The sequence below is a fragment of the Sphaeramia orbicularis genome, chromosome 19 (assembly GCF_902148855.1).
Source record: "Sphaeramia orbicularis chromosome 19, fSphaOr1.1, whole genome shotgun sequence".
NCBI lineage: Eukaryota > Metazoa > Chordata > Actinopteri > Kurtiformes > Apogonidae > Sphaeramia > Sphaeramia orbicularis.
The window spans coordinates 28,631,175-28,652,797 of NC_043975.1; the positions used below are offsets into that span (position 1 = coordinate 28,631,175).

At 38.7% G+C, this 21,623-nt stretch overlaps 3 protein-coding genes across 4 annotated transcripts in view; 1 reads left to right on the forward strand and 2 right to left on the reverse strand.

Annotated features, from left to right (window-relative positions):
- LOC115439656 (breast cancer type 1 susceptibility protein homolog) overlaps positions 1 to 2,148 on the reverse strand; it is a 36,016-nt gene extending 33,868 nt beyond the window's left edge. The window contains 4 exon segments of the mRNA XM_030163524.1: positions 23 to 103; positions 189 to 242; positions 340 to 417; positions 2,080 to 2,148. Of these exon segments, the coding sequence (XP_030019384.1) occupies positions 23 to 103; positions 189 to 242; positions 340 to 413 (209 nt within the window). The 5' untranslated portion in view covers positions 414 to 417; positions 2,080 to 2,148.
- Positions 2,149 to 2,420: 272 nt separating this feature from the next.
- becn1 (beclin 1, autophagy related) lies at positions 2,421 to 7,916 on the forward strand. Its single transcript, XM_030163523.1, has 12 exons — positions 2,421 to 2,587; positions 2,767 to 2,900; positions 3,008 to 3,072; positions 3,293 to 3,351; positions 3,501 to 3,591; positions 3,706 to 3,842; positions 3,951 to 4,145; positions 4,236 to 4,382; positions 4,958 to 5,107; positions 5,508 to 5,568; positions 5,672 to 5,814; positions 7,290 to 7,916. The coding sequence occupies exons 2-12, from the start codon at positions 2,774 to 2,776 to the stop codon at positions 7,456 to 7,458; spliced, it is 1,344 nt and encodes a 447-aa protein (XP_030019383.1). The 5' UTR covers positions 2,421 to 2,587; positions 2,767 to 2,773; the 3' UTR covers positions 7,459 to 7,916.
- A 243-nt stretch (positions 7,917 to 8,159) lies between these two features.
- LOC115439654 (serine/threonine-protein kinase tousled-like 2) lies at positions 8,160 to 20,479 on the reverse strand. Of its 2 annotated transcripts, XM_030163521.1 has the most exons (21): positions 19,906 to 20,479; positions 18,749 to 18,843; positions 17,428 to 17,499; positions 17,095 to 17,167; positions 16,787 to 16,824; positions 16,517 to 16,609; positions 16,111 to 16,218; positions 15,147 to 15,239; positions 14,674 to 14,784; positions 14,440 to 14,576; positions 14,192 to 14,344; positions 12,070 to 12,136; positions 11,890 to 11,987; positions 11,698 to 11,779; positions 11,513 to 11,604; positions 11,306 to 11,395; positions 10,598 to 10,767; positions 10,249 to 10,387; positions 10,035 to 10,146; positions 9,815 to 9,922; positions 8,160 to 9,182 (listed from the first exon to the last, which is right to left on the reverse strand). In XM_030163521.1, the coding sequence occupies exons 2-21, from the start codon at positions 18,839 to 18,841 to the stop codon at positions 9,009 to 9,011; spliced, it is 2,103 nt and encodes a 700-aa protein (XP_030019381.1). In that variant the 5' UTR covers positions 18,842 to 18,843; positions 19,906 to 20,479; the 3' UTR covers positions 8,160 to 9,008. The 2 variants fall into 2 exon arrangements, with proteins under 2 accessions (XP_030019381.1, XP_030019382.1); XM_030163522.1 differs by lacking the exon at positions 16,517 to 16,609.
- Positions 20,480 to 21,623: the final 1,144 nt, after the last annotated feature.

Sequence of the window (21,623 nt, forward strand, 5' to 3'; positions counted from 1 at the left end):
TTATGTGATAATTACGTCAAACCTTTTAGTTATCGTGGCTTTGCACACTGGACAGTTGGCTCTTCTTTGTTTGTTGTTGTCCAACAGCTTCATCATACAAAATCTTGTAGAAAAGAAATTTTTTATTGTTTATGGGTACATATATTTTAAAAAAGCCAGAATATGATTTTCATTGTCTTTTTCCTTACTTGCAAAACTGGTGATCACATTTTGTAGATACAGGAGCAGTCATTAATTCCAGGCTGCATGTGAAACAAAGAAGAGCATCATTACCACAATTACAGCTGATACAGAATGGTTTACATATTTAACAAATCCTTTGTTCTGAATGGGACTTACCATATAGGACATTGCAATGTCTCCCAAAGTACTGCAATCCCCTTCTTGACATCTTTGGGTGCTGGGGTTTTCATGTTGCTTTTCAAATGATAAGACAGAACACACTCTGAATATAAACAATACATATACAAATACAATACTAAACAATACAGTCATATCACTACTGTCAACTGCCTGTACTGGACAAACTGCAGTGTGTGTGATTTACTCATAGACACTGTCAACTTGTTGCAAAATACAGTACATAATGACAATATACCATTGTATAGCTTTTGTTTTATTCATGTGGCCTAGTCATATGGTGATCACTGATTATAAATGAATAGAAACACATTTGTCACTGATTTGTCTTCTGGCATATATCAATATGCAAGAATTGTCCACGAGGCTGTGCAATATAAATATGACAAACCTACAAAAAAAACTTACCCTAAAGGAGTAAAATCATATAAATATAGATAAAAATAGAAAATTAAACTAACTATAGCTGTAACGTAAAATTAAAGTAAGTCACTATTAGGGATGTAACAATTACTGGTATAACGATAAACCATGGTAAAATTGCAGACAGTTAGTATTACCGTTTAAATTCTAATTATCATGATAACCATGTTTGATTACTGCATTTTAGGGGAGAAAACGCCTATGTAAAGATCTGCTTTTATGTCAAATATTTGAGTATAATTTTAATTTATTACAATTTTAATTGTATATACCTAATATTTGGAACGAATATTCACTTTTAAAGTTTTTGAAAAGGGTCGTTAAGCATCTGTGTGTTATTATTGCAATAAACTGTATACATTTTTCAAATCGGATTTTATATTTTTTTGTGTTTTCTGGCCTTTTATATTTTTATAGTAGGTTAAAGTGAAAAAATAATAGACAGATGAGATAGATGAAGTTGTGCTGAAAAAAACAGATACCAAACATGGGTAGAGTAAACATTTATTCATATAGTCTATAAAGGCAAAATCAAAAGTACTGAAAAACTGACAAAATAGGCTCAGACCACTAAGGGTTAATATTTGAATGTTTCTGCCAACAGAAAGTACAATATGCCAATTATCTTTTTTTTTTTTTCCAAAATACAACTTGGTTAAATTATTTCAGTATGTGTATCAGTACTTTTTGAACATTCTGAGCACAACTTCAATCATACTGCGATAATAATGATAATCGTGATAATTTTGGTCACAATAACCGTGATATGAAATTTTCATATCGTTACATCCCTACTCACTATACTACAGTAATGAAAAACAAACTTTTATATGTACATAGAGCAGAAACCAGAGTAAAATAACTTAACATAACCGAGGATCTGTCTGTTATTGCATTTGTGATAGTTTGGTTTGCAATCTGTAACCTAAATCTCCTAAATCTGTGGTTAACTTTATTAGCTGTGCTTTAAAAGCAGCTTATAAAAACAAACTTCTGATGAAATATGATATACTATGCTACAGTAACATCCTCCAAAAGTACAACTCAGACAATACAGTTAAAAACACAGTTTGCTCAGTGACTACGCTGACCCGTACATTACCCTGGACAGACAGTGAACATTCGGTGGTTTTGGCAGGTTACTTACAGTAGCTAGCACCGCTGACTTTCTGACTTCTAAGATGAAGACAATCGACGTGAATATGTCAAAAGACAAATCTGCTACTAAAGACCTAGAGCTGGTTTTGTAAACGTCTATTACCAATTGTTAAAAAAAATAAATGTATGTTCATTTACCTTATATTTGTTAGTTTCAGAAGTTATCAACATGGGAACCACTTGCTTCAGTTTTCCCGCAACTATTGTCTTCTTCTGAGTTTGTGCATGACGGGTAAAGACATAGCGCCACATACTGGTCGGAGTGTAAACTGCACCCTGTTTCACCATAACAATTGGCATTTATGCTTATTTTGACACACTTTTCTGTATTTAGGACGATATGTTCCATTTAAGATGAATTTATAATATAAATCAAGCCAATAGGACAAATAAAACACACGACAAACCGCGAGGGTGCGACGGATTTCTACCAAAATTGCTTTCCCACGTGACTGTCATTTTACTACGTCACACCGGACGTAAACAACAATAAGGAAGTGAAACAGGAAGCTCGAGGTGCAAAAGAGTCACGTTAAATACATCAAAGAACTTATCGAGAATTTAGCCGTAACTTCCTCCATTTATTTGTGTACAGTTCAGAATTACTATGCAGTAGTGTTCATTAGTTCATTTTCCGGAAGCAGTGGTGAGTAGAATTACAGATACTTTGCAGCGTTAGCTAGCTAGCTTTGTAGCATTTTAGCCAAGCAGATAACCTGCTAATCAGCCAGTAGTGCAACATTACGGTGTGCTGTTTATTCTTATCTTATAAAGTAAGGTCTTGCAAATGTCTTATTGTATAATAACATATATTGTCTATCATAGCTTAGCGATGGAAGGTTCCAAGTCGTCGAGCACAACCATGCAAGTCAGCTTTGTTTGTCAGCGGTGCTGCCAGCCGCTGAAACTGGACACATCTTTTAATGTGCTCGATCGGGTCACTATTCAGGAACTGATTGGTATGTATGTTTGTTTTTACCCATTAACCATGAGTGTCATGCAGTATTTTCAGCGCTTAAGATATAGTTCGTTCTGTTTGCCCATAAAATGTTTTTGTCCTTCCCAGCTCCCGTAGTGACTGTGACCCCCAGTAAACAGCCTGACAGCAGTGAAGGGGAGACAGCACCGGAGGTAAACACAAGAGAAAATGTCCATCTCAAGATTCTAAAGCTTAGCAGTTTCATGTTTACACAATGTTGCAACTTTGGAAACATACACTAAAGGCTATCATATCTCATCTTTCTGTATTTTTATTGGATAAATAAATAATCCATCTCTTTTGACTAATTAATTTAATTCAGTATGGAAAGATTTGATTAACAATAGTGCCTCAACTTTTGTTTTTTACCAGGAGACGTTTGTAGAAAATAAGCAAGATGGTGTGTCCAGAAAATATATTCCTCCTGCACGGTGAGCACTACTTTTGACGTCTTTTAAAAGTAGAAGCTAATTTGAATAGTTTATATATTAGATTCTCATTTCAACTAAGACTTGACCTCAGGGGCTTTAGAGCAGTCTACAAAGTTGACTGAACTGCTTCATCATGTCCTTCATGATAGGATGATGTCCACAGAGAGCGCAAACAGTTTCACTCTAATTGGCGAAGCATCTGATGGAGGCACTATGGAAAATCTTAGCCGCAGACTGAAGGTAAAGCCTGTTTTAACATAGCTTCATTTGTTAAAACTCACACACTAATCTCAGTGTGTTACCAGAGTTAAAAATATGTGTGATACTACATGACCCTGTTGCTCTCTTACTCAGGTGACCAGTGACCTTTTTGACATCATGTCAGGCCAAACGGATGTTGACCACCCACTGTGTGAGGAATGTACTGACACTCTGTTGGACCATCTGGACACACAGCTCAACATCACTGAGAATGAATGTCAAAATTATAAGTGAGTCGGCACCCAACAGAGTCAAAAAAAAAAAAAAAATTCAATATGCTATTCATTATATCATGAAGTGCAAATGGGGTAACATATTCTGTTTGTGACTGTTCACAGGCAGTGTCTGGAGCTGCTATCACACCTACAGGTGGAAGAAGAGGAGACCCTGCTGGCAGAGCTGCAGCAGCTTAAGGAAGAGGAGGAAGCTCTGGTGCAGGATTTAGAGGCAGTGGAGGAACAGAGGGCTGCTGTGGCCCAGGATCTGGCTCAGAGCAGGATCCACTCTCAGCAGCTGGACACAGAAGAGCTACAGTAAGTGATCTCATAAATGTGTCATAGTTGGACATTGTGAAGAATAAAGCCCCTAATAGGTATGTTTGATTCTACACCTGTGTTCTAAAGGTACCAAAAAGAATACAGTGAGTTTAAACGGCAGCAACTGGAGCTGGATGATGAGCTAAAGAGTGTTGACAATCAGATGAGATACTGCCAGATTCAACTAGATCGACTGAAAAAGACCAACGTCTTCAATGCTACATTTCACATCTGGTAAACACACACAGAAGTAGTTTAGTTGTGTATGTTAAGAAGAAATCACATGTGTTTTATTCAGTCATTCACAGGGTTTCTGCAGGTGTTTTAAGTATGACTTTAATCAGAAAATGGATTATTAAGTTAATGTAACTTTTCATAAAGTTGCTTCAACTTCTGTATCACTTTTACATAGGTTATGGGAAGTTTTGTATTCATCACGCAATAAATACGAATGCAGCCAGGTCAGAATTTAATGTAGCATATTCTGTCAATCCAACTTTGATCAAATGTTACTAGTTCAGTGGAATTCAATAACAGCACATTATGTTTGGTGGAAACTTATTGAGTATACCACTACCAAATATTGTTCTGTATTCTCATCAGGAACATCACCAAAGGACAAAATACAAATTTTATTCAGACTTTTTTCCCTCCATGAAATAAGTCTTAAATTGCATTCATAATGGTCTTGTAGATTTTTTGAATTTAAGTTGCTCAAACTTGCAGAAATCCTGATTCAGCAGTGGCTATGGAAATACTTCATGTGGGCTCCTTTGACTGTGATATAACTTGTTTTTGTCCGTGTCCAGGCACAGCGGGCAGTTTGGAACTATCAATAATTTCCGCCTGGGTCGACTTCCCAGCGTCCCTGTGGAGTGGAACGAGATCAACGCCGCCTGGGGGCAGACAGTGCTGCTACTGCACGCTCTGGCCAACAAAATGGGACTGCGCTTCCAGAGGTGCACAATAAATGAACTTTCACGCACTTTAAGATCTGTCTTTTTCCACCAAGCAGTGGTTAGAAATCCTTAAACTTATGATCACAATGTCTTTTTCATTGAAATATTTGGTCAAGAATGCCATGTCATGTTGGCAGGAAACTTTATGGCCCATAAGACCATGTGGTAATATTTATTTTTTATTTTGTCCGGCTGTAATATAATTACACTTTGCCATTAATTTGGGATATTTTTCTTCTCCATAACATTGTTTCTGTTATATAAAGTCAATTCGTTGGTGCTATTGCAGTTTAGCATTGCATCTCAATTGTCTTTCTGCTACATTCTTGGGATTTAATAATTATGCTTTGCAATCTACTCAGGTTAACAGAAAATTAATGACTTTTGATTCTGTCTTTAGATATCGCCTCGTCCCGTATGGAAACCACTCATACCTAGAGTCACTGACAGACAAGTCCAAGGTAATTCATACAGGCTTTTTCATAAGCCCAAGTCTCTCAGCTTTATTTAAACACTGCTTCAGGCTCCAGATCTGCACTTCCTGTCTGTCTTGTGTTTGCACAGGAGCTTCCACTGTACTGCTCTGGTGGCCTGAGGTTTTTCTGGGACAATAAATTCGACCATGCCATGGTGGCCTTTCTGGACTGTGTTCAGCAGTTCAAAGAGGAGGTTGAAAAAGGAGACACTGGCTTCTGCCTTCCATACAGGTCAGATATATGCAGACCAGCTCCATGTGTGCATATCCCTGTTGGCTGCATGTCTTTTCTGTGTTCATTTAGAGAAGTATTTAAAGATGAAGATGTAAATATTCATGAAGCGCAAATGTTAATTTTAAACCATTACATCGACTTACTCTAGAGGAGCTTAAGGAATGTCTGCCTTGATTATTCCATTCAGCTAAATAAGGCATTTGGGAAACCAGTGGATATATAACCACTTAAATATTTAAAGCTTGGCTCTCACAACAACATTTGCTCATAGTTAAACATGCAACTAAGCTCACAGTACAACCAAAAGTCACCTCTAGTGTCCTACTTTCACCCTATATCCAGCCTCTGTCCAACAAAGCACTCCCCCTTCTGTCCTCTGTACTGCTGAAGACCTTGTGTAAGGAGTTGCATACTGTAGGAGTAGTCACATCTTTCAGTCTGTCAAGTGCAATGATTTAATTAGTAACATTTGCCAGTGGTTACCATTTGGATCAGTGTTGTTAATAGGATGTAGGCGCCACCTTTTCCCATATTCTAAGGTGATTTTTGACCATTAGATCAAAATTTTGCCTGTTCATAACCACCACTGTAACGTTATAGAAATGCTGAAATTAAATGAGTGTATTCGAGTGTCTGTTCCATTTTGGATGACGGACCTTTAGTTAGTACCACCCCTGGGTCTTTATGTCCTGTTCTCACATGATGTATTTGATATTCTAATACGCAAATTGCCATTAAATTTAATGAGTACAATTATGCCCCAAATGGGGAACACATTCTTTTGAGTTCATTGACTTAATGGCCTCTATCGTCACCCTCAGGATAAACTTTTTTTTTTGTAACCATTTTGTCAGCATGTGGTGTGTAGTGAGCAGTTCAGTCTCTAGGGGCCACTAGTGTATTTTAGACTGGTAGTCATGTTGACGTTTTAGGTCAAACTTAGTAGGGTTGCAGTTTTAAAATCACTCTTTTCATGGATATCCAACCCTAATATCCTCCTGAAACCCACCCAGCAATGAATTTTTATCCTCTGTAGAGGACAAGAGCTTTGCTGAAAAAAAAAAAAAAAAGAAAAAACAAACAAAACATTGTCCGCTGCAAAGGACAGTCCATTAAAAAATTATCAGAAAAAACTTTTGGATTATGCAGTTTCCAATCAAGGCAATTACTTAATGTAAAAAAAAAAAAAAAAGCCAAAAAATGTTATTTTCCTGGGTCTCAGGAGGTTAAAGGATAGGGTAAATGGTTTGGTGTGCATGTATCGGGCCTCATTTGAAAGGGAACAGATTCTACTTTCTTCGTGGTTCAATTGACCTGGTGTATGTTCAGAGGCACATCTCTCAGCTCTGTATTAGGACTCTTTTAAACCTCTATTAATTTACCATCAGACTGTGTAAAAATATTAACAGATTTGGATTTATGCAACACACAAGATGTGAAGCCTATAAGTAGTTGTTGGTTTCTTCTCACAGGATGGATGTGGATAAGGGCAAGATCGAGGACACGGGCGGCAGTGGAGGCTCGTATTCAATCAAAACCCAGTTCAACTCTGAGGAGCAGTGGACCAAGGCGCTCAAGTTCATGCTCACCAACCTGAAGTGGGGACTAGCCTGGGTCACTTCACAGTTCTATAACAGATAAACCTGCTGGACTGTTGCTTTGGGATCTGGACTCTGACCTGTAGCCACACACCCCTGATCTGGTAACCGGATTGGTCATTTCATATCCAAAGACTCACATACAGGAAAAACTGGTTATGTCTGCACCATCTAAAAGTCTTATCAGGATTTTTAGTGCAGAAAAGATGGAGCAAAGACAGTCTGTTGTAATCTACTCTCAAATGCAGAAGGATACAACTTTGTTATAGGTGTTTATTACTTAGCATTTTCTGAGATGACACTGCTTAGACGTTCTCCTCTTAGACCTGAATGTCCTTTATATATTACATCTCTAAACACTTTGTCTACTGTTACACTGCATAATGTTCACATAACTATGTAGTTCTGAGAATACATTTGTCAGTCTCCCAGTTGTAAGCTTTGAGATTATGTGATTATTATGGACAACATGAGACTGTTAATAAACAATTTGGTATTCCACAGGAGTACGACAGTATTGCATTAACCTTGAATGCAGTTTTCTTGTTAGCTTGCTTCCCTGCAGGCAAACTGTTTATAATTAGAGGCACACTGTTACAGCCACTTTAAATTCTTTTCTTCGACATCATACAGTCGTTACTGAAAATTTGCCTGCCTCAAAGGTTCCACGTTAGATTTAATAAGTTTTATGGTGTGAAAACCTGTTTGATAATATTCTTGACAGACATACATGTAACACAGAAGTGCTTAAATGTTTTTTAATGGTTTCATTATTATTTCTGTTAAGAATCTTATCTCTCATTACAACACTCATTCATAGCTAGCCCCCTCATAAGGTTAACAAAAGAACATTTAAGGGGGGAAATTTCATGAAAAAATATGGACTTAACAATTGAAATAAGAAGCTGACTTCCAGTTATCCAGTAAAATATTCAAAATAGGTCAAAACCAGCAAATCTTTCCAGAATCAGCCCTCTTCTGTGTCAAGTCATTTATGAACCCCTTATGGTGCCATGTAAACAAGGCAGGAGGAGCCTTGAACTTTGGTCATCAGTCACTAGTCGTCACTGTAGGAGCCCTTCTTTAAAGCCCCAGCTTCAACCCATATAGAGATACATGTTTGAAAGTGACCACTATAGTTCTGAAAATAGTTTGATGCATTTCAAGCAGGATGGGGGTGAAATGTCAGTAATGGTTTTTCTTCAACACCTTCCACAGTGGCAGATGATCCTCCACACATGGCGAACTTCTCAGCCTTTCAGGTGTGCAATTTTTCGGGTGCTTTTACTATTTATCATGTAAGAGAAGCCCCCTTTAAATGAGCCAGTTTTTGTGTTAGTGCATGCATATGGGCAAATCTTTGGGTTCTGCTGAGCCCACAGCCAGAGACCGGCCCTTCAGCTTCACCGCTACAGTGGCCACCACGGCATCTGTCATTTTGGTTACATTCACACTTTGACGTTCCCTCCGTCCCATCATGCTTTCTGCTCTCTTGCACCAAGGGAAGAGGAGTTTCATGTGTGCAACGTCTCCATGTGGCCTTGTCTTCACCGGGCGCCTCTTCAGGGTTTGATTTCAGACTCTCAGGTTCAGTCAGTCGGAGGCACTGCTGCTGTAACAGCTCGAGGTGGAGGGAACGGGAGGTGGCATGGGGGCGCTGTTGCCCAGGGTCTTTCGAATATGAGGCATTAGGAAGGGGTCACTGGCTAACTGTAGCACATCTACACGGTCCTCTTTGTGGTAAGCTAGGCAACGGCGAATGAAAGCCTGAGGGGGCAAACATAGAAAAACACTCAATCCTCTCATTTCTACAATCACTATCTTTTATGTCTGAACTGCTGAAGTTTAAGGGTTTATATGACTTCCATGATCATCCTGTTTGGTTCAGTCTACATAGTCAGCAACTACTTTCAGATAAAATATGGATGTTCAGTGAAGGCTGGAGGTCTATTTCAAGTGTTGTAACACTTAATAGCTAGACTGGATATATATTGCAGATCTGTAAATCAATTTGCCCTACTTAAATGAATATTGTTATGACTCATGTCAACTGGATAGTATCTAACATGGAATTTTTTTTGGAAAGACAGTATAGCCAGTCTAGCTTTTCAATGCTAAAATACCCACTTGTATTTTTTTTTTTTTAGATAAGATACAATCAAAGTTGCAGAAATCTTAATACTATGCTTACTAGCAAGAATGTTATTTTATTCTCATAATAGGAAAATAATCTACACTCTGAGAAATGTTTTTATAGATATCTAAAGGAGAGTTGTTTTTACGCAGGATTTATATCATAGGACTAAACAGTAAGTGCATATATTTGTAAGGTACATAAATGCAGATCATTTAATGGGATTCATAAAACTTTCTTGGATCATTAAAAAAAAAAATCAGACCTTAGCTTCTGTGGTGACCACAGGTTTCGGGGGAAACTGAACCTCTGTGGCTTTGAGTATGGTGTTTTCTTGAAGGATATCCTGCTGTGATTGGTTATGTCCAAACGGCTGGAAAAATACAAAAGGTGCAGTATTGAGAGACAGGTCACTTAATAACTTCAAAGAGGAAAAAATTATTAAAAAAAAAAAAAAAAAAACTGGATTCTAGGTCTGTTATTACCTTGCGTCCATATAAGGTCTGGTAGAAGATGACTCCTACTGACCAAACATCCACCTTGTTGGATATTTTGGGGGGCTCCTTCCCCACCACAAAGCACTCAGGAGGGAGGTACCTGCAAGAAGCCACGGTCACATCTTCATACTTAAACACCATTTGTCTCTGTACACACTCTCACCAGTCCATTCATAATTTTCCAAGTGAGCTGTGTCTGTACCAGTAGGTTCCTGCTCCTTGTGAGGTCAGCTCCATGCCGTCTGCAGAGCTGTAACTGTCATCATCCATGATCTTGGACAGGCCAAAGTCTGTGATCTTAATCTCTCCACAAGCTGTGCCGTTAACCAACAGGATGTTTCCTAAGCGAAAAACAGGAAACATTCAAGTAAATGAACTGTGACACATCCAAGTGTATACTTTCCAAACAGAAATGTACAGATATTTAATTAAAATGAAAAAATCTGAAGTTTTAGCCAAAAATGAAGTTGGATTTATAGGTTGTCAACACCAATTTAGATTGTTACCATCCTATAAAGTTGAATGAATACATGATGATAAACTGAACCTACCAGGCTTGAGGTCGTAGTGGATGATGGGTGGTCGAATCTGGTTGAGGTACTTGAGGGCGTTGACAATCTGCATGACAATAGAGCGCCCTTCTTTCTCCGTCATCAGCTTATTCTGCTTCAAGTAAAAGTCCAAATCATTGCCTTCACAGTACTCCAGTACTGTGCAGAATCTAGAGGAGATAAAGATAACATAAGAACACTTTAGATGTGGTAGTGTATGTTTATGTGCACAATGTGGTCAATAAAATATTCATTCTGAGATATTAAAGTAACATTTCTTCATTAAAATCTGCTGTAACTGCACTAAACCCGACCAGACTGCTCTTGACTTGAATCAGATGATGCTTAAGAGCCTCAATGAATAGAATAGATCTTTATTGTCACTGTCACATAAACGATAAAAATCAGTTTAGCAGCAAAAACACTTAGTGCAAAAAGGACAGTATAAAAATATCGCACAAAATACCAAAGAAAAATGTAGGCAATTGCAAAAATCTCCAGAATAAAATATTAAATATAAATGTTACTGAAGTACTACAAGAACTACTGAAATATACAAAAGCTAACTATGATGAGAGATATATACAACAAATAAGGATATATATACAGGCAATACAGGATATATACAAAGTAAAATTAAATGATCAAACAACTGAGTATCGTATGGGTTCAATAAGCAGGATTTATATATTCATGTTGTGCACTTACGAGTCTGTGTCAAGTGAGAAGTAGTCATAGAGTTTGACTATTCTGGGGTGGTCAAGCTCTTTGTGGATTCTATACTCTCGACAGGCATGCCTGGAAAGACACATAAAGATGAAGGTCAATTTTAAAGATGTCAGAAATAAGAGCACTTATATTCACTGATAACCGGTTTAAAATGCATTAGAGAAAAGGCCAGAGGTTCTGACTCACCTGTGATAGTTTTCCTTCTTCTCTTCCCTCCAGTTCTTGTTGAGCTGGTGAATTTTAATGGCCACATATCTTTGCTCCGTCAAATCAAATGCCTGGAAACAGAACATCAGACATCAAGTTACGAGTCCAAGAAAAGAGGCAAAAAGGGTTGACAAACTGGAGCTGACAAATCTAAATTCACTTACCTTGTAAACTTCACTAAAGCCACCTTTTCCAAGTAAATGTAACAGCAGGTATCTGTCATTCAGTGTGGGGTGGTCTTTAAATCTACAAGACAAGACGCTGCTTCAATCATCTGGCCTTTTCATACTCCTTTATTACATTAAAAAGCACATTTTAGAGGTGTCAGTGGGACAGGTTAAACAGATGGAACATACTGTGAGTTGTCCTCGTTATGGATTCTCTTAAGCTCCCGAATGTGCAGGTTCCTCACTCGCTCCAAATGCTCCAGCTCTGATTGGATCTCAGCTTCTTCCTACAAATGACCACATGCATCTATGACTTATTTCATTCACTGTGTCAAAAAGAGGAACGTGTGATAAATAGTAACCTGGTACCTTTTTTAGATGACCGATTCGAAGTTTAAAAATTTCCTCTTGCTCGTGATATTCAGCAAGCGACAACCTGTGTAAGATTAAAGGGCAACAGACTAGTTTATGAAGAAAAATTAAAGAGTAAGCTGTGGATTACCTTTAGTAGACATGAGGAAACAAAACATGACTGCCATCAAATATTCTACAGGTGATTATATATTTGCATTGCAAACAAAAACAGATATCTGATTATGAAAATGAATATGCAGTTGCATATCGGTTGATCTCATATAGGTCTGGCCCATGGCACTGTACGCATGATAGACAGAAGTCCCATTACACTACTCTGCATGGTTTAAACTGAACTGCAGGTCAAGTTGAAGTGAGTCACCGATTCTTAAACAACACTGTGCTGATGATATTGGAGAGTTCATAGCCCAACTCTGCCACAGAGCATGATTTGCACTGCACACAAGCCAAACAACCCCACTTGAAAACACTATTTTGGTCAGTAGATGGCAAAAATTTTGGAGCCATGAGAGAATTGCTTATTTCTAAAAGACGAAAGTGTGGACAGTGTGATCCCTCAGATAATATTGAAGCGTAACTGTATTCTATATAGTACAGTTTAAGTTAAATTTTTAGATTAGGGCGCCGTAATGGCGTAGTGCAGGGATGTCAAACTCATTTTAGTTCAGGGGCCACATTTAGCCCAATATGATGTGAAATGGGCCGGACCAGTAAGATAACAGCGTTATTATGAAAATGTTTACATCTACAAACTATCCTTAAAAATGTGAATAACATGAATAAGAAAAATAACTGCAGTTTTTAACAATATTATGTCTCATATACACAAATACACAAAATATTTAGTAACAGGCAGAATATTGGTCAAATTACATTTATTTCTCTCAAGACATTTCAGGTTGTTCATATTTACCTCTGCCAGGGGGTATTGTGATCATTTTGCTTTGTGTGTTTGCGTGTTTGTTAGCAAGACAATTCAAAAAGTTATGGACGGATTTTCATGAAATTTTCAGGAAATGTTGATACTGGCACAAGGAAGAAATGATTAAATTTTGGTGGAGATGGGGGGGGGGGGGGGGGCGGCAACACAGATCTGTCTTGGCAGAGGTCTGCGCTCTCTGAGTGCCTTTCTTGTTCATGTTATTCGCATTTTTTGTGAAAAAATAGTTTGTAGAGGTAAACATTTTCATAAAATTTTCCTTTTTGTTTTACACTAACACAAAGACAGAAACTTGGATTTGTCAGTATTTATAGGTTATTATGATAGTATTTTACTGGTCTGACCCATTTGGGACTGGATTGGGCTGAATTTGGCTCCTGAACTCAATTGATGGTTAACATCTTAAGTACAATTTTCACATTTCACAAATTCATCCCAAGGGCTGGGTTAGACCTTATGGTGGGTCAGTTTAGGCCCACATGTTTGACACCTGTGGCACAGTGGTTAACACTTCCACCAAGAAGGTTTATGAAGATCTGAAGTTGGTCCCTGAGTGCCTTTAATGGCAGCTCACTGCTCCTGATGTGTGCTATATAATGCTACGCTAATGCTAGGTACTGTGCATGGATCATGATCAGTAAAATGCAGAGACCAAATTTCCCTTCGGGGATAATAAAGCAAATTAACCTTTAACCTTTTAGCCATTATTTTGCCCCATCACTGGTGCCTGTCTCAGGTCTGACAATGAACTACTGCATGTAATACAGTGACCTACTCACCCACAGACAAAAGAAACAAGATTACCACAGCACATTTCTCTTTGTGCATCCACTCTGTACGGAGTTTGTAATGTGGAGGAATAGGACTTTTAAGGACATGTTTAAAAGGAAGATATCTATACCAGTATTTATGACTGTTATTGTATTATTTGCCATTTAGCGGATAAACCTATCTTTTTTAAGACTAATCAAGTGTTGTTTTTGGCTGAACTTGACCAAAATGCCTTTTAACTTCGAGATTGTTTTTGGATCCACAATTACAAGAAAGTCAGACTCTTTATGCTTAAAATTAGTGGCAGTGCATTCCCCAAAAATTATAATATATAAAATTCACCACAGTGACCTTATCCTAAAGGGCTTGTTACTCTACAACATCTCCTCTTGTTAGTAATCTTACGTTTCATTCTCCTGTCCGTTGCTTCTGCTCTTTCGTTTGTTCTGTTCCAGGTTGGGTGAAGGTGTCTGTGTTGCCGAAGGAGGTTTCCTCTTTCCCAACAGCTTCCTCTGCCTCTCAATGTCCTCCCTCTGCGAGTTGATTCGCTCTTGCTGCCTGAAATGTGCAATAACAACCATTATGCATGTTCACGTAGGTGGGATGGATAAGATTCAGAGATTTGTTAAATTGTGTCTTATTTGCACGCTGACTTGATGAGGTTCTGAAAGGCGAATCCATCGGTCCACTGCTCAGTGAAGGAGGCTCCATGGCGTACAGTGGTGAAATGACCCAGACGAAGGCGGTCCTGCATGCTCTTGTCCCTGCAAGCCATTTTCTCCTGCTTTGACTACCAAAGAAAGATAAAGAGTATTGTTCATGCAGGTAATAAGTCATAAGACAGGCCATCGCTCTTCCATAAACATATTTACATTATGAACACTGACCTTCTCAATTAGAAGCTTCTTGCTCATGGTCACACACTTATTAAGCCGTTCCTTGTAACGCTCCAGCATTTTCTGCTGCTCGTCAACCTGCCGCCTCAAGTCACAGTTTGCCTGTGAAAACACACCTTACAGCTCTGACATCCAATTCTAATTAAAACAAGGTATTTACTGACATCTGCACAAAAAAGTAACTCCATTTGAAACTTAGCTATGTTATCAGTCATAATTTGTCACAACCTGACAAGTGAAGATGACCTGCTTCAGCTGTTGTGACAACTGGTTTAAACAGTTGTCTCATCTTAGTGGTTATTGAGGAAATGGCCTAAAAACTGTATTATATTTAGAACTGTACTTGACTCTGTGTGACATATGTCCTTATTAGACCACTAAGATGTAAAACTGTGCACGTAGCATCTCTACTCTACATTCCACATTTGTAGAGCTCCTGTTTTGATGCCCTTTTGTTATCTTACCCTCAGCAGGTCATCTATCCTCCCCTCTTTCTTCTCCAGGTCAGAGTTCTTGTCATTCTCCAGTGCTGTCAGCTTAAGCAGCGTTAGTTCTGACTGCAGAAGAAGACAAGAATAAGCCAAAACATTTCATCTCACACAAACTACTCTGAAACTGACAAAACACATTATCACTACAAATCAAAATTAGACATTTCTGTTGAATGCCACCAATTGTAAACAACAGAGAAGGCTGGATGTGCACATGTCAACTTCTGCAGTTTTATAACATAACATGCTGTGCACTTTTAATACCCCTCGGCCAAATACAGTGTAAGATTCTATTGAAAGTTACTGCCCTATAAATTAGTCTGTCTTTGTGTTAAATTTATTACATCCATCCATCCATTATCTGCTGCTTTATCCGGGGCCGGGTCACGGGGGCAACAGTCTAAGCAGGGACGCCCAGACTTCCCTCTCCCCAGACACCTCTTCCAGCTCTTCCGGGGGGACCCTGAGGCGTTCCCAGGACAGCCAAGAGACATCGTCTCTCCAGCGTGTCCTAGGTCTTCCCCGAGGTCTCCAGCAAATTTATTACATACATATTTATATTTGAAAGTACTCAGATATTATAACTGCACAAGGCCATTTGACCTTGAAAAGCAGGTCAAGGTCACCTATTTTCAATAGACTTCTGCGCCATGCCAAGATGCATCTACAGTATAAATTTGGTGCAGATATCTCAATGCATTCTTCAGATGTGTTTATGTCGTTGAATGGACAGACAGACGACAAAATGATTACAATACCCCTTCGGCCAGAAGCTGGCCGCGGGGTCAAAATGGCAGACAAGTCGTAAGGTTATCATCCATGCAAGTTTTTCAAATTCTACTTGAGTATACAATAACAAATTTAAAATCTACAAATGTGTTGAAACAGTAGCTGAACTGCAATCCTTAAAATCTTCAATCGCCAGTACGTTTGTTACCTGTATGGCTTTGTGTGAGCAGGAGTGCATGCGAAGGGTTTTAACGGAGCAGCAAGATGAAGTGTCTGTGAGGGCTGAGCCTGTGGATGAAGGACTGCCATGCTGAAACTATAATTCAGAGAAACAGAAAGTGAAGGAAAGACAAAGTGGGTTAAGGTAATAACAAAGACTGCAGGACATTACATGGATGAAAACATTTCCACATTCCACACTGTAATCAATCCACTTTGTAACCCATTGCTTGTTTTGTTCAAATGATAAAAATAAAAAAAAATTTACCTAATAAAGGATGAAAAATTTTACAAATCTACAAAAACCAACAAAACAGGTTGATTTCACATTGGAAGAAGAAAGAGCCAAAGCAGGAGAGGGACAGAGAGCAGAGGAGATGGTCGGTGGTGCTCACCGGTGGATTAGACAGTGAGTGCTGTGGAGAGGATCGCACCAGCATGGGGATGCCCCGGGCCGGACTGGTACCAGAGCCACTGCTACCAGCAAACTAGTCATAGCGCAGAAAGAGTACAGAGCCAAAGGAGAAAGAGGTGTTATTTAATAAGAATCATGCTAGAACAGTCAAAAGAAGGGTGTGAAACTTCAAGAGTCAGCGTGATGTGAAACACAGCACAGTGGACAGAACAGGGGGAAAATATACAGTGGAAATACAGTTTATACTCACCTCAAAATAATCACTTATTTTGTGCCCTCTTCCTTTTCCTACAAAATAATTACACAAGTAATTAAAAGCAACCAAATATATTTTTTCATAAGCACAAATATTAGAAATAATGATATCTAAACCTTACAGCCATTCATGAAGTTTGTGTATTTAAAGAACTGCATTTTTCACTGTTTGCAACCATAAATACTTAAGACAGCCCAGGGTGGTTCCATAGTTCTGAATGCAGAGTGCTATTTTTGTTGAAAATGCCAATTTTGCACTCATTAAACATAACTTAAGGTTAAGAACTAGTAGATAGGACTTACCCTGGCTGTTGCTGTCATAGATGTCACTTTTTCTCTTCCTGCTTCTCGGCTCACTGACCTTCTTCTCTGGTGTCTAACATAAGCAAAAATGCAGCATAATTCATTTAATGTTTGACCACAACCATTAACATAAGGACTAAGACATAATGGTTTACAAAATGAAGTTCTGTACTTGTGAGTAAAATGGGTGTACTTTCTGCAAATGTAAAAACTGTTAACAACAATGCAAAAAAGCTTGTGCAAAACAATTGCTGGGGATACCACCAACAGATGGAGCCTGAGGATCATGGCACTGTCAGTTTTCATCTTTTCTGATTCTTTCACTTTACTAACCTCAAGTTCCTTGTCACTCAGTGACCCCGCGCTGCACAGAGACTGGTTGGATGATTCACTGTTGGCGGAACTCTGGCAAAAAGAAAAGACAGTACATGTGATTGATTAGTCATCTGCTATTCTTAAGAAATACTCGTCTTTTGGTTTTTAAGAGATAGAGATCTTTTATTTAAATTTGGTACTTCTTAGTACACCTGGAAATTAGAGACTTCAGAGACCTCACCATATTCAGGTTCTTTTCAAATAAGGCTAATGTCCTATCATCATATTAAAATGTAGATTTTCCACATTTTTTCCTGACAACTTACGCCAACTGGTATCCACTGTTTATTTCTGCAATAATTGCTTCAGCACATGTCAAACAGTTAAAGGTCTAAACTTAATCATTATATGTTTATATTCAGTTAGAACATGTTTGTACAAGACCATCATTGTAATGTGATAATGCAATATGCATCCTCTCTGTTTATCTTTAGTTCATGTACAGTTAGTTACATTAGCCTTGTTATGTGCACATTGTTCATGGCCAGCTGCACAGCCTGATGAAACCAGGAGGAGACAGCATGCTAATTGGTGCACAAGGCTAATGGTCTTAAGGCCTGTCAGCTTTCTACTGCTCAAGGTCACACATACAGTTGACAAATTCTCAGTTTTTTTCCTCTTCTAGTACATATGAATCTTGAATGGTAATTTAACCATTCTAATAAACATATTTTATCTCCACTTTATTATTACAGTTAACAGACTTCACAGTACATTTCAGGGCACACTGCAGGCAGAAGCAAGAATGATTGCTTTGTCAGGGGTTGCCATTTTCTCACATGCGCACCCACACATAGCCATATCCAGTTCAACAGCAGGGTTGCAGCATAACACACAGCCTATGCTGTAAGCTTCAGCTGCGGTGCCATTTCAGTGTCACTAGTCTCCACTGAAACAAAGAGCTGCTGGCCAGCTCCCATGTCAGCCAAGACAGAGCTGGTCTTGTTTTAGCTTCAGCTCAGGGAAACTCCTGCACACAGAGCATCAGTGGATACTTGAAATAGAGAAGACTTCCTAAAGAGTCTTTCTAAACTGAAGAAGTAACACAAGAGACTTGACAGACAGATCACATTTGCATGCACACACAAACATGAGTGAGGATATGGGGTGTTTGCCTGCAGGGAAACCTGAAGCAACAATATATATATAACATTTCTGCGGCAGGGATAAGACGAAATGCAACATGTGCAAAATCAATATATACATATTTTCTCTCCAAAATACTCTCAATTCATTATAGTTTCTAGTTTATTTTTTATTTAACTGAAGAAGTGCCAACCTTGGCTACACCAACTCCAGTAAAGCGAGCCTCAAGCAGTTCCTGCCTGCGTGGATCCAGGCTTATAGCCTGGCTATGTATTCCCTCCATCATGCCTAGAAAAAAGGACAAACAATAATGAAATGGTTATGTCTGTGAACAACTTGATAAGCTGAGTTATTTTCACATGAGCAAGGAATCTCACTCATGGGCAGGCAGAGAGGAACACATTAGCATCTGATAACATTTGACATTCCTGCTGATCAGGAGGGAGACCTAACCCAACTCAAATGTGATGAGATGCCACTTTCTACACCACTGTGTTAAAAAGCTAGTGCACTAGGGAGTAAAAAAAAATGATCTCAATGAGCTCATTACTGATGATGAAGTCTATCCAACATTTCCATAAGATATTACAAACACAAAATACTAACACATTTAGTCAAAAGTCAGATTATTATTTCAGTGAATCTGGTTTTTTCTTTCACATGGTCATATTAACTATATAAAATGACAGACCGACTTCCTTTAGTAACTAAAGGGAAGCCCTACCTGACAGGACATCCATCAGCTAACACTGGATTAATCGGAGGACATAAAACTAAGCGACATTTTATAGTGATGACAGTGACAAAAAACAAATAAACATTTTTAAACAAACATAATAAATTTACTCTGCACCCGGAGTCTTCCACCGTTTGTTGATTTTGCACCAGCCTTTCAACTTAAAACACTACTAACCAGTATACGTTACCTAGCTAGCGACACTATATTGATTAGACTAACTTTCATTACAAAACCCAAACCTACCTAACTTTATTATTTAGTCATGCATGCTTCATATGAACTGACTTCAAAGCAGTTTATAAAAATGACTCCATTAAGTTAATGTTTATGATTGACAACAAGGTGCGGTCGTTGTCAAACTCGGCTAACTTGGTTAGCTGGATAACAACACAAAGGCTATTATGCTAATAGAAACCTGATGACATTTAATAACGAAAAGATGTCATGCACTGTTAAATAATCATCCACGGTTTAATAGTATAAGTTTGGGCAAGGTTAGTAGTAGCTAGGATGGTGCAGATAGCCAACAGCTAAAAGTGTATGGTAGGTTACCTTAACTAGCGCTAAGTTATCTAGCAGGCTAACGGTGTCTGCATTAAAGGTGGTCTCACCTGGAAAACCTTTAGCAGTTTCCACTGTCACTCACACTCGTGTCCGTCCATCCGGCGACAGCAGAGCCCTTATCGACCACCAGTCCCACACACCTCAAAGAAAACTGTTGCAACTAAGTTACCCATTTAAAATTATATCAAATCCAAGGAAGACATTGGTTAGCTTAGCTAATGCTAGCTAAGAAGAGCAGTGTGGCTGGCTGGTGCTGGTGTCATCCGGACAGGAGGCCCTGATCCTCGGGGTTTCCTCGTCCGTCTTGGTGCCCATGCACGGGCAGTCCTTGAGCTGTCAATGCTCTCTGAAGCCTCTCCACAAGTGTTACATTGCTGCCTGAGTCAGTCTTTCTTTTGTCATTATCGAGCGGTGTAATGTTTACACCGAGAGACGGGATCCAGTCTCCTCGTTAGAGTCCATTCTTCAACCGCGATTGAAAGATCATAACCCCTGCAGCAAGGCCGCACAGGACTCCAGAGAGAGCTTTATGTGATGCTTCCCATGCGCTTGTTAAATAAATAATAAGCTCATCAGGTCAGAACCAGCTGAAAAGAACAGCATACCATCTTTCCTCCACCCGCTTCTGTTGCATACGTGATGATAAGTGGTGTCTGTCAGTCTGTATGTTGTCCAACTTGTTTTGGACACATCTTACCTGTCCCACCAGTGAATTTAACACCAAAATTAAATACAAGCTCAAGACTGAAGGTTAGACCTGCTTAAGGCAGACCTATCAGAAATGACTTCATATGATAATACACTCAATGTTAACGCACACTTTGCTCCTTCAGTAATCATTGCATGTGTATCGTTCAGTAAGTTTGTTTTACAAAACCCCAAAAGCTGTTGCGCAAACATGAAACCTCAGATTTATTTTTACTGGTTATTGTTTAACAAGTTGCAACCACACTGACCAGTTACACCAGTGCATGTGCAACTGTTTTTTGAGGTCACACCTACCTCTGCTGAGAATATTCTGGAAGATCAACAGAGGCATTTCATCATTGAAAGGGGGACACCTGTGAGGGGTGTCAAACTATTTAGTTCAGGGGCCACATAGAGCCCAATATAATCTCAACTGGACCAGACCACTGCAATAATAATAATAATAATGATAATAATAATAATAATAATAATAATAATAATAATAATAACTGCAAAATGTTCTCTTTGTCTTAGTGCAAACAGGTTAAATTCCATTATGAAAATGTCATTATGAATGTATGACTAACCTGAACATCCTGAAAAAATAAGTGAATTTGAACAATATTATGCCTGAGCTTATTATTTACATGTGTACAGTGCCACAGAACATGTGGTAACAGACATCTGGAACTAACATTTATATTTAACTTTATGATCAAAATAACTTGTCATGACTCAGTGACACCCTTCTGTGTAATTGCTGTACTTCACAAATTTATCCCGTGGGCCACTTTTGTCCATATATTTGATACCCACACTCAGGCTTTATTTACATTTTGAGCAGTAGGAACGACACTGATACTGAAATAAAGAATCCACACTGTTCCTTCGATTCATTGTGTGTGTGTGTGTGTGTGTGTGTGTGTGTGTGTATGTATGTTTTTAACAGTGACCCTCCTGGTGGCCTTTCGACATCTCTCCCACCTGTTTGGCCTTTGCTGTTATTTGACCATTTGTGGTGCAGTGGCTTATCTATCTGTATTTGAGGAGAAGGTCATTTTTCAGGATAAAATACAAA

Excerpts from the sequence above, each read along its gene's own strand:
- LOC115439654 (XM_030163521.1), bottom strand. The coding sequence starts at position 18,841 with ATGATGGAGGGAATACATAGCCAGGCTATAAGCCTGGATCCACGCAGG. Across the intron at positions 16,825-17,094 it reads CTATGACAGCAACAGCCAGG|GAAAAGGAAGAGGGCACAAA; the intron begins GTAAGTCCTATC and ends ATTATTTTGTAG. Across the intron at positions 12,137-14,191 it reads AACGGACAGGAGAATGAAAC|GTTGTCGCTTGCTGAATATC; the intron begins GTAAGATTACTA and ends AATCTTACACAG.
- becn1 (XM_030163523.1), top strand. The coding sequence starts at position 2,774 with ATGGAAGGTTCCAAGTCGTCGAGCACAACCATGCAAGTCAGCTTTGTT. Across the intron at positions 3,843-3,950 it reads AATGAATGTCAAAATTATAA|GCAGTGTCTGGAGCTGCTAT; the intron begins GTGAGTCGGCAC and ends GACTGTTCACAG. Across the intron at positions 5,815-7,289 it reads GGCTTCTGCCTTCCATACAG|GATGGATGTGGATAAGGGCA; the intron begins GTCAGATATATG and ends TTCTTCTCACAG.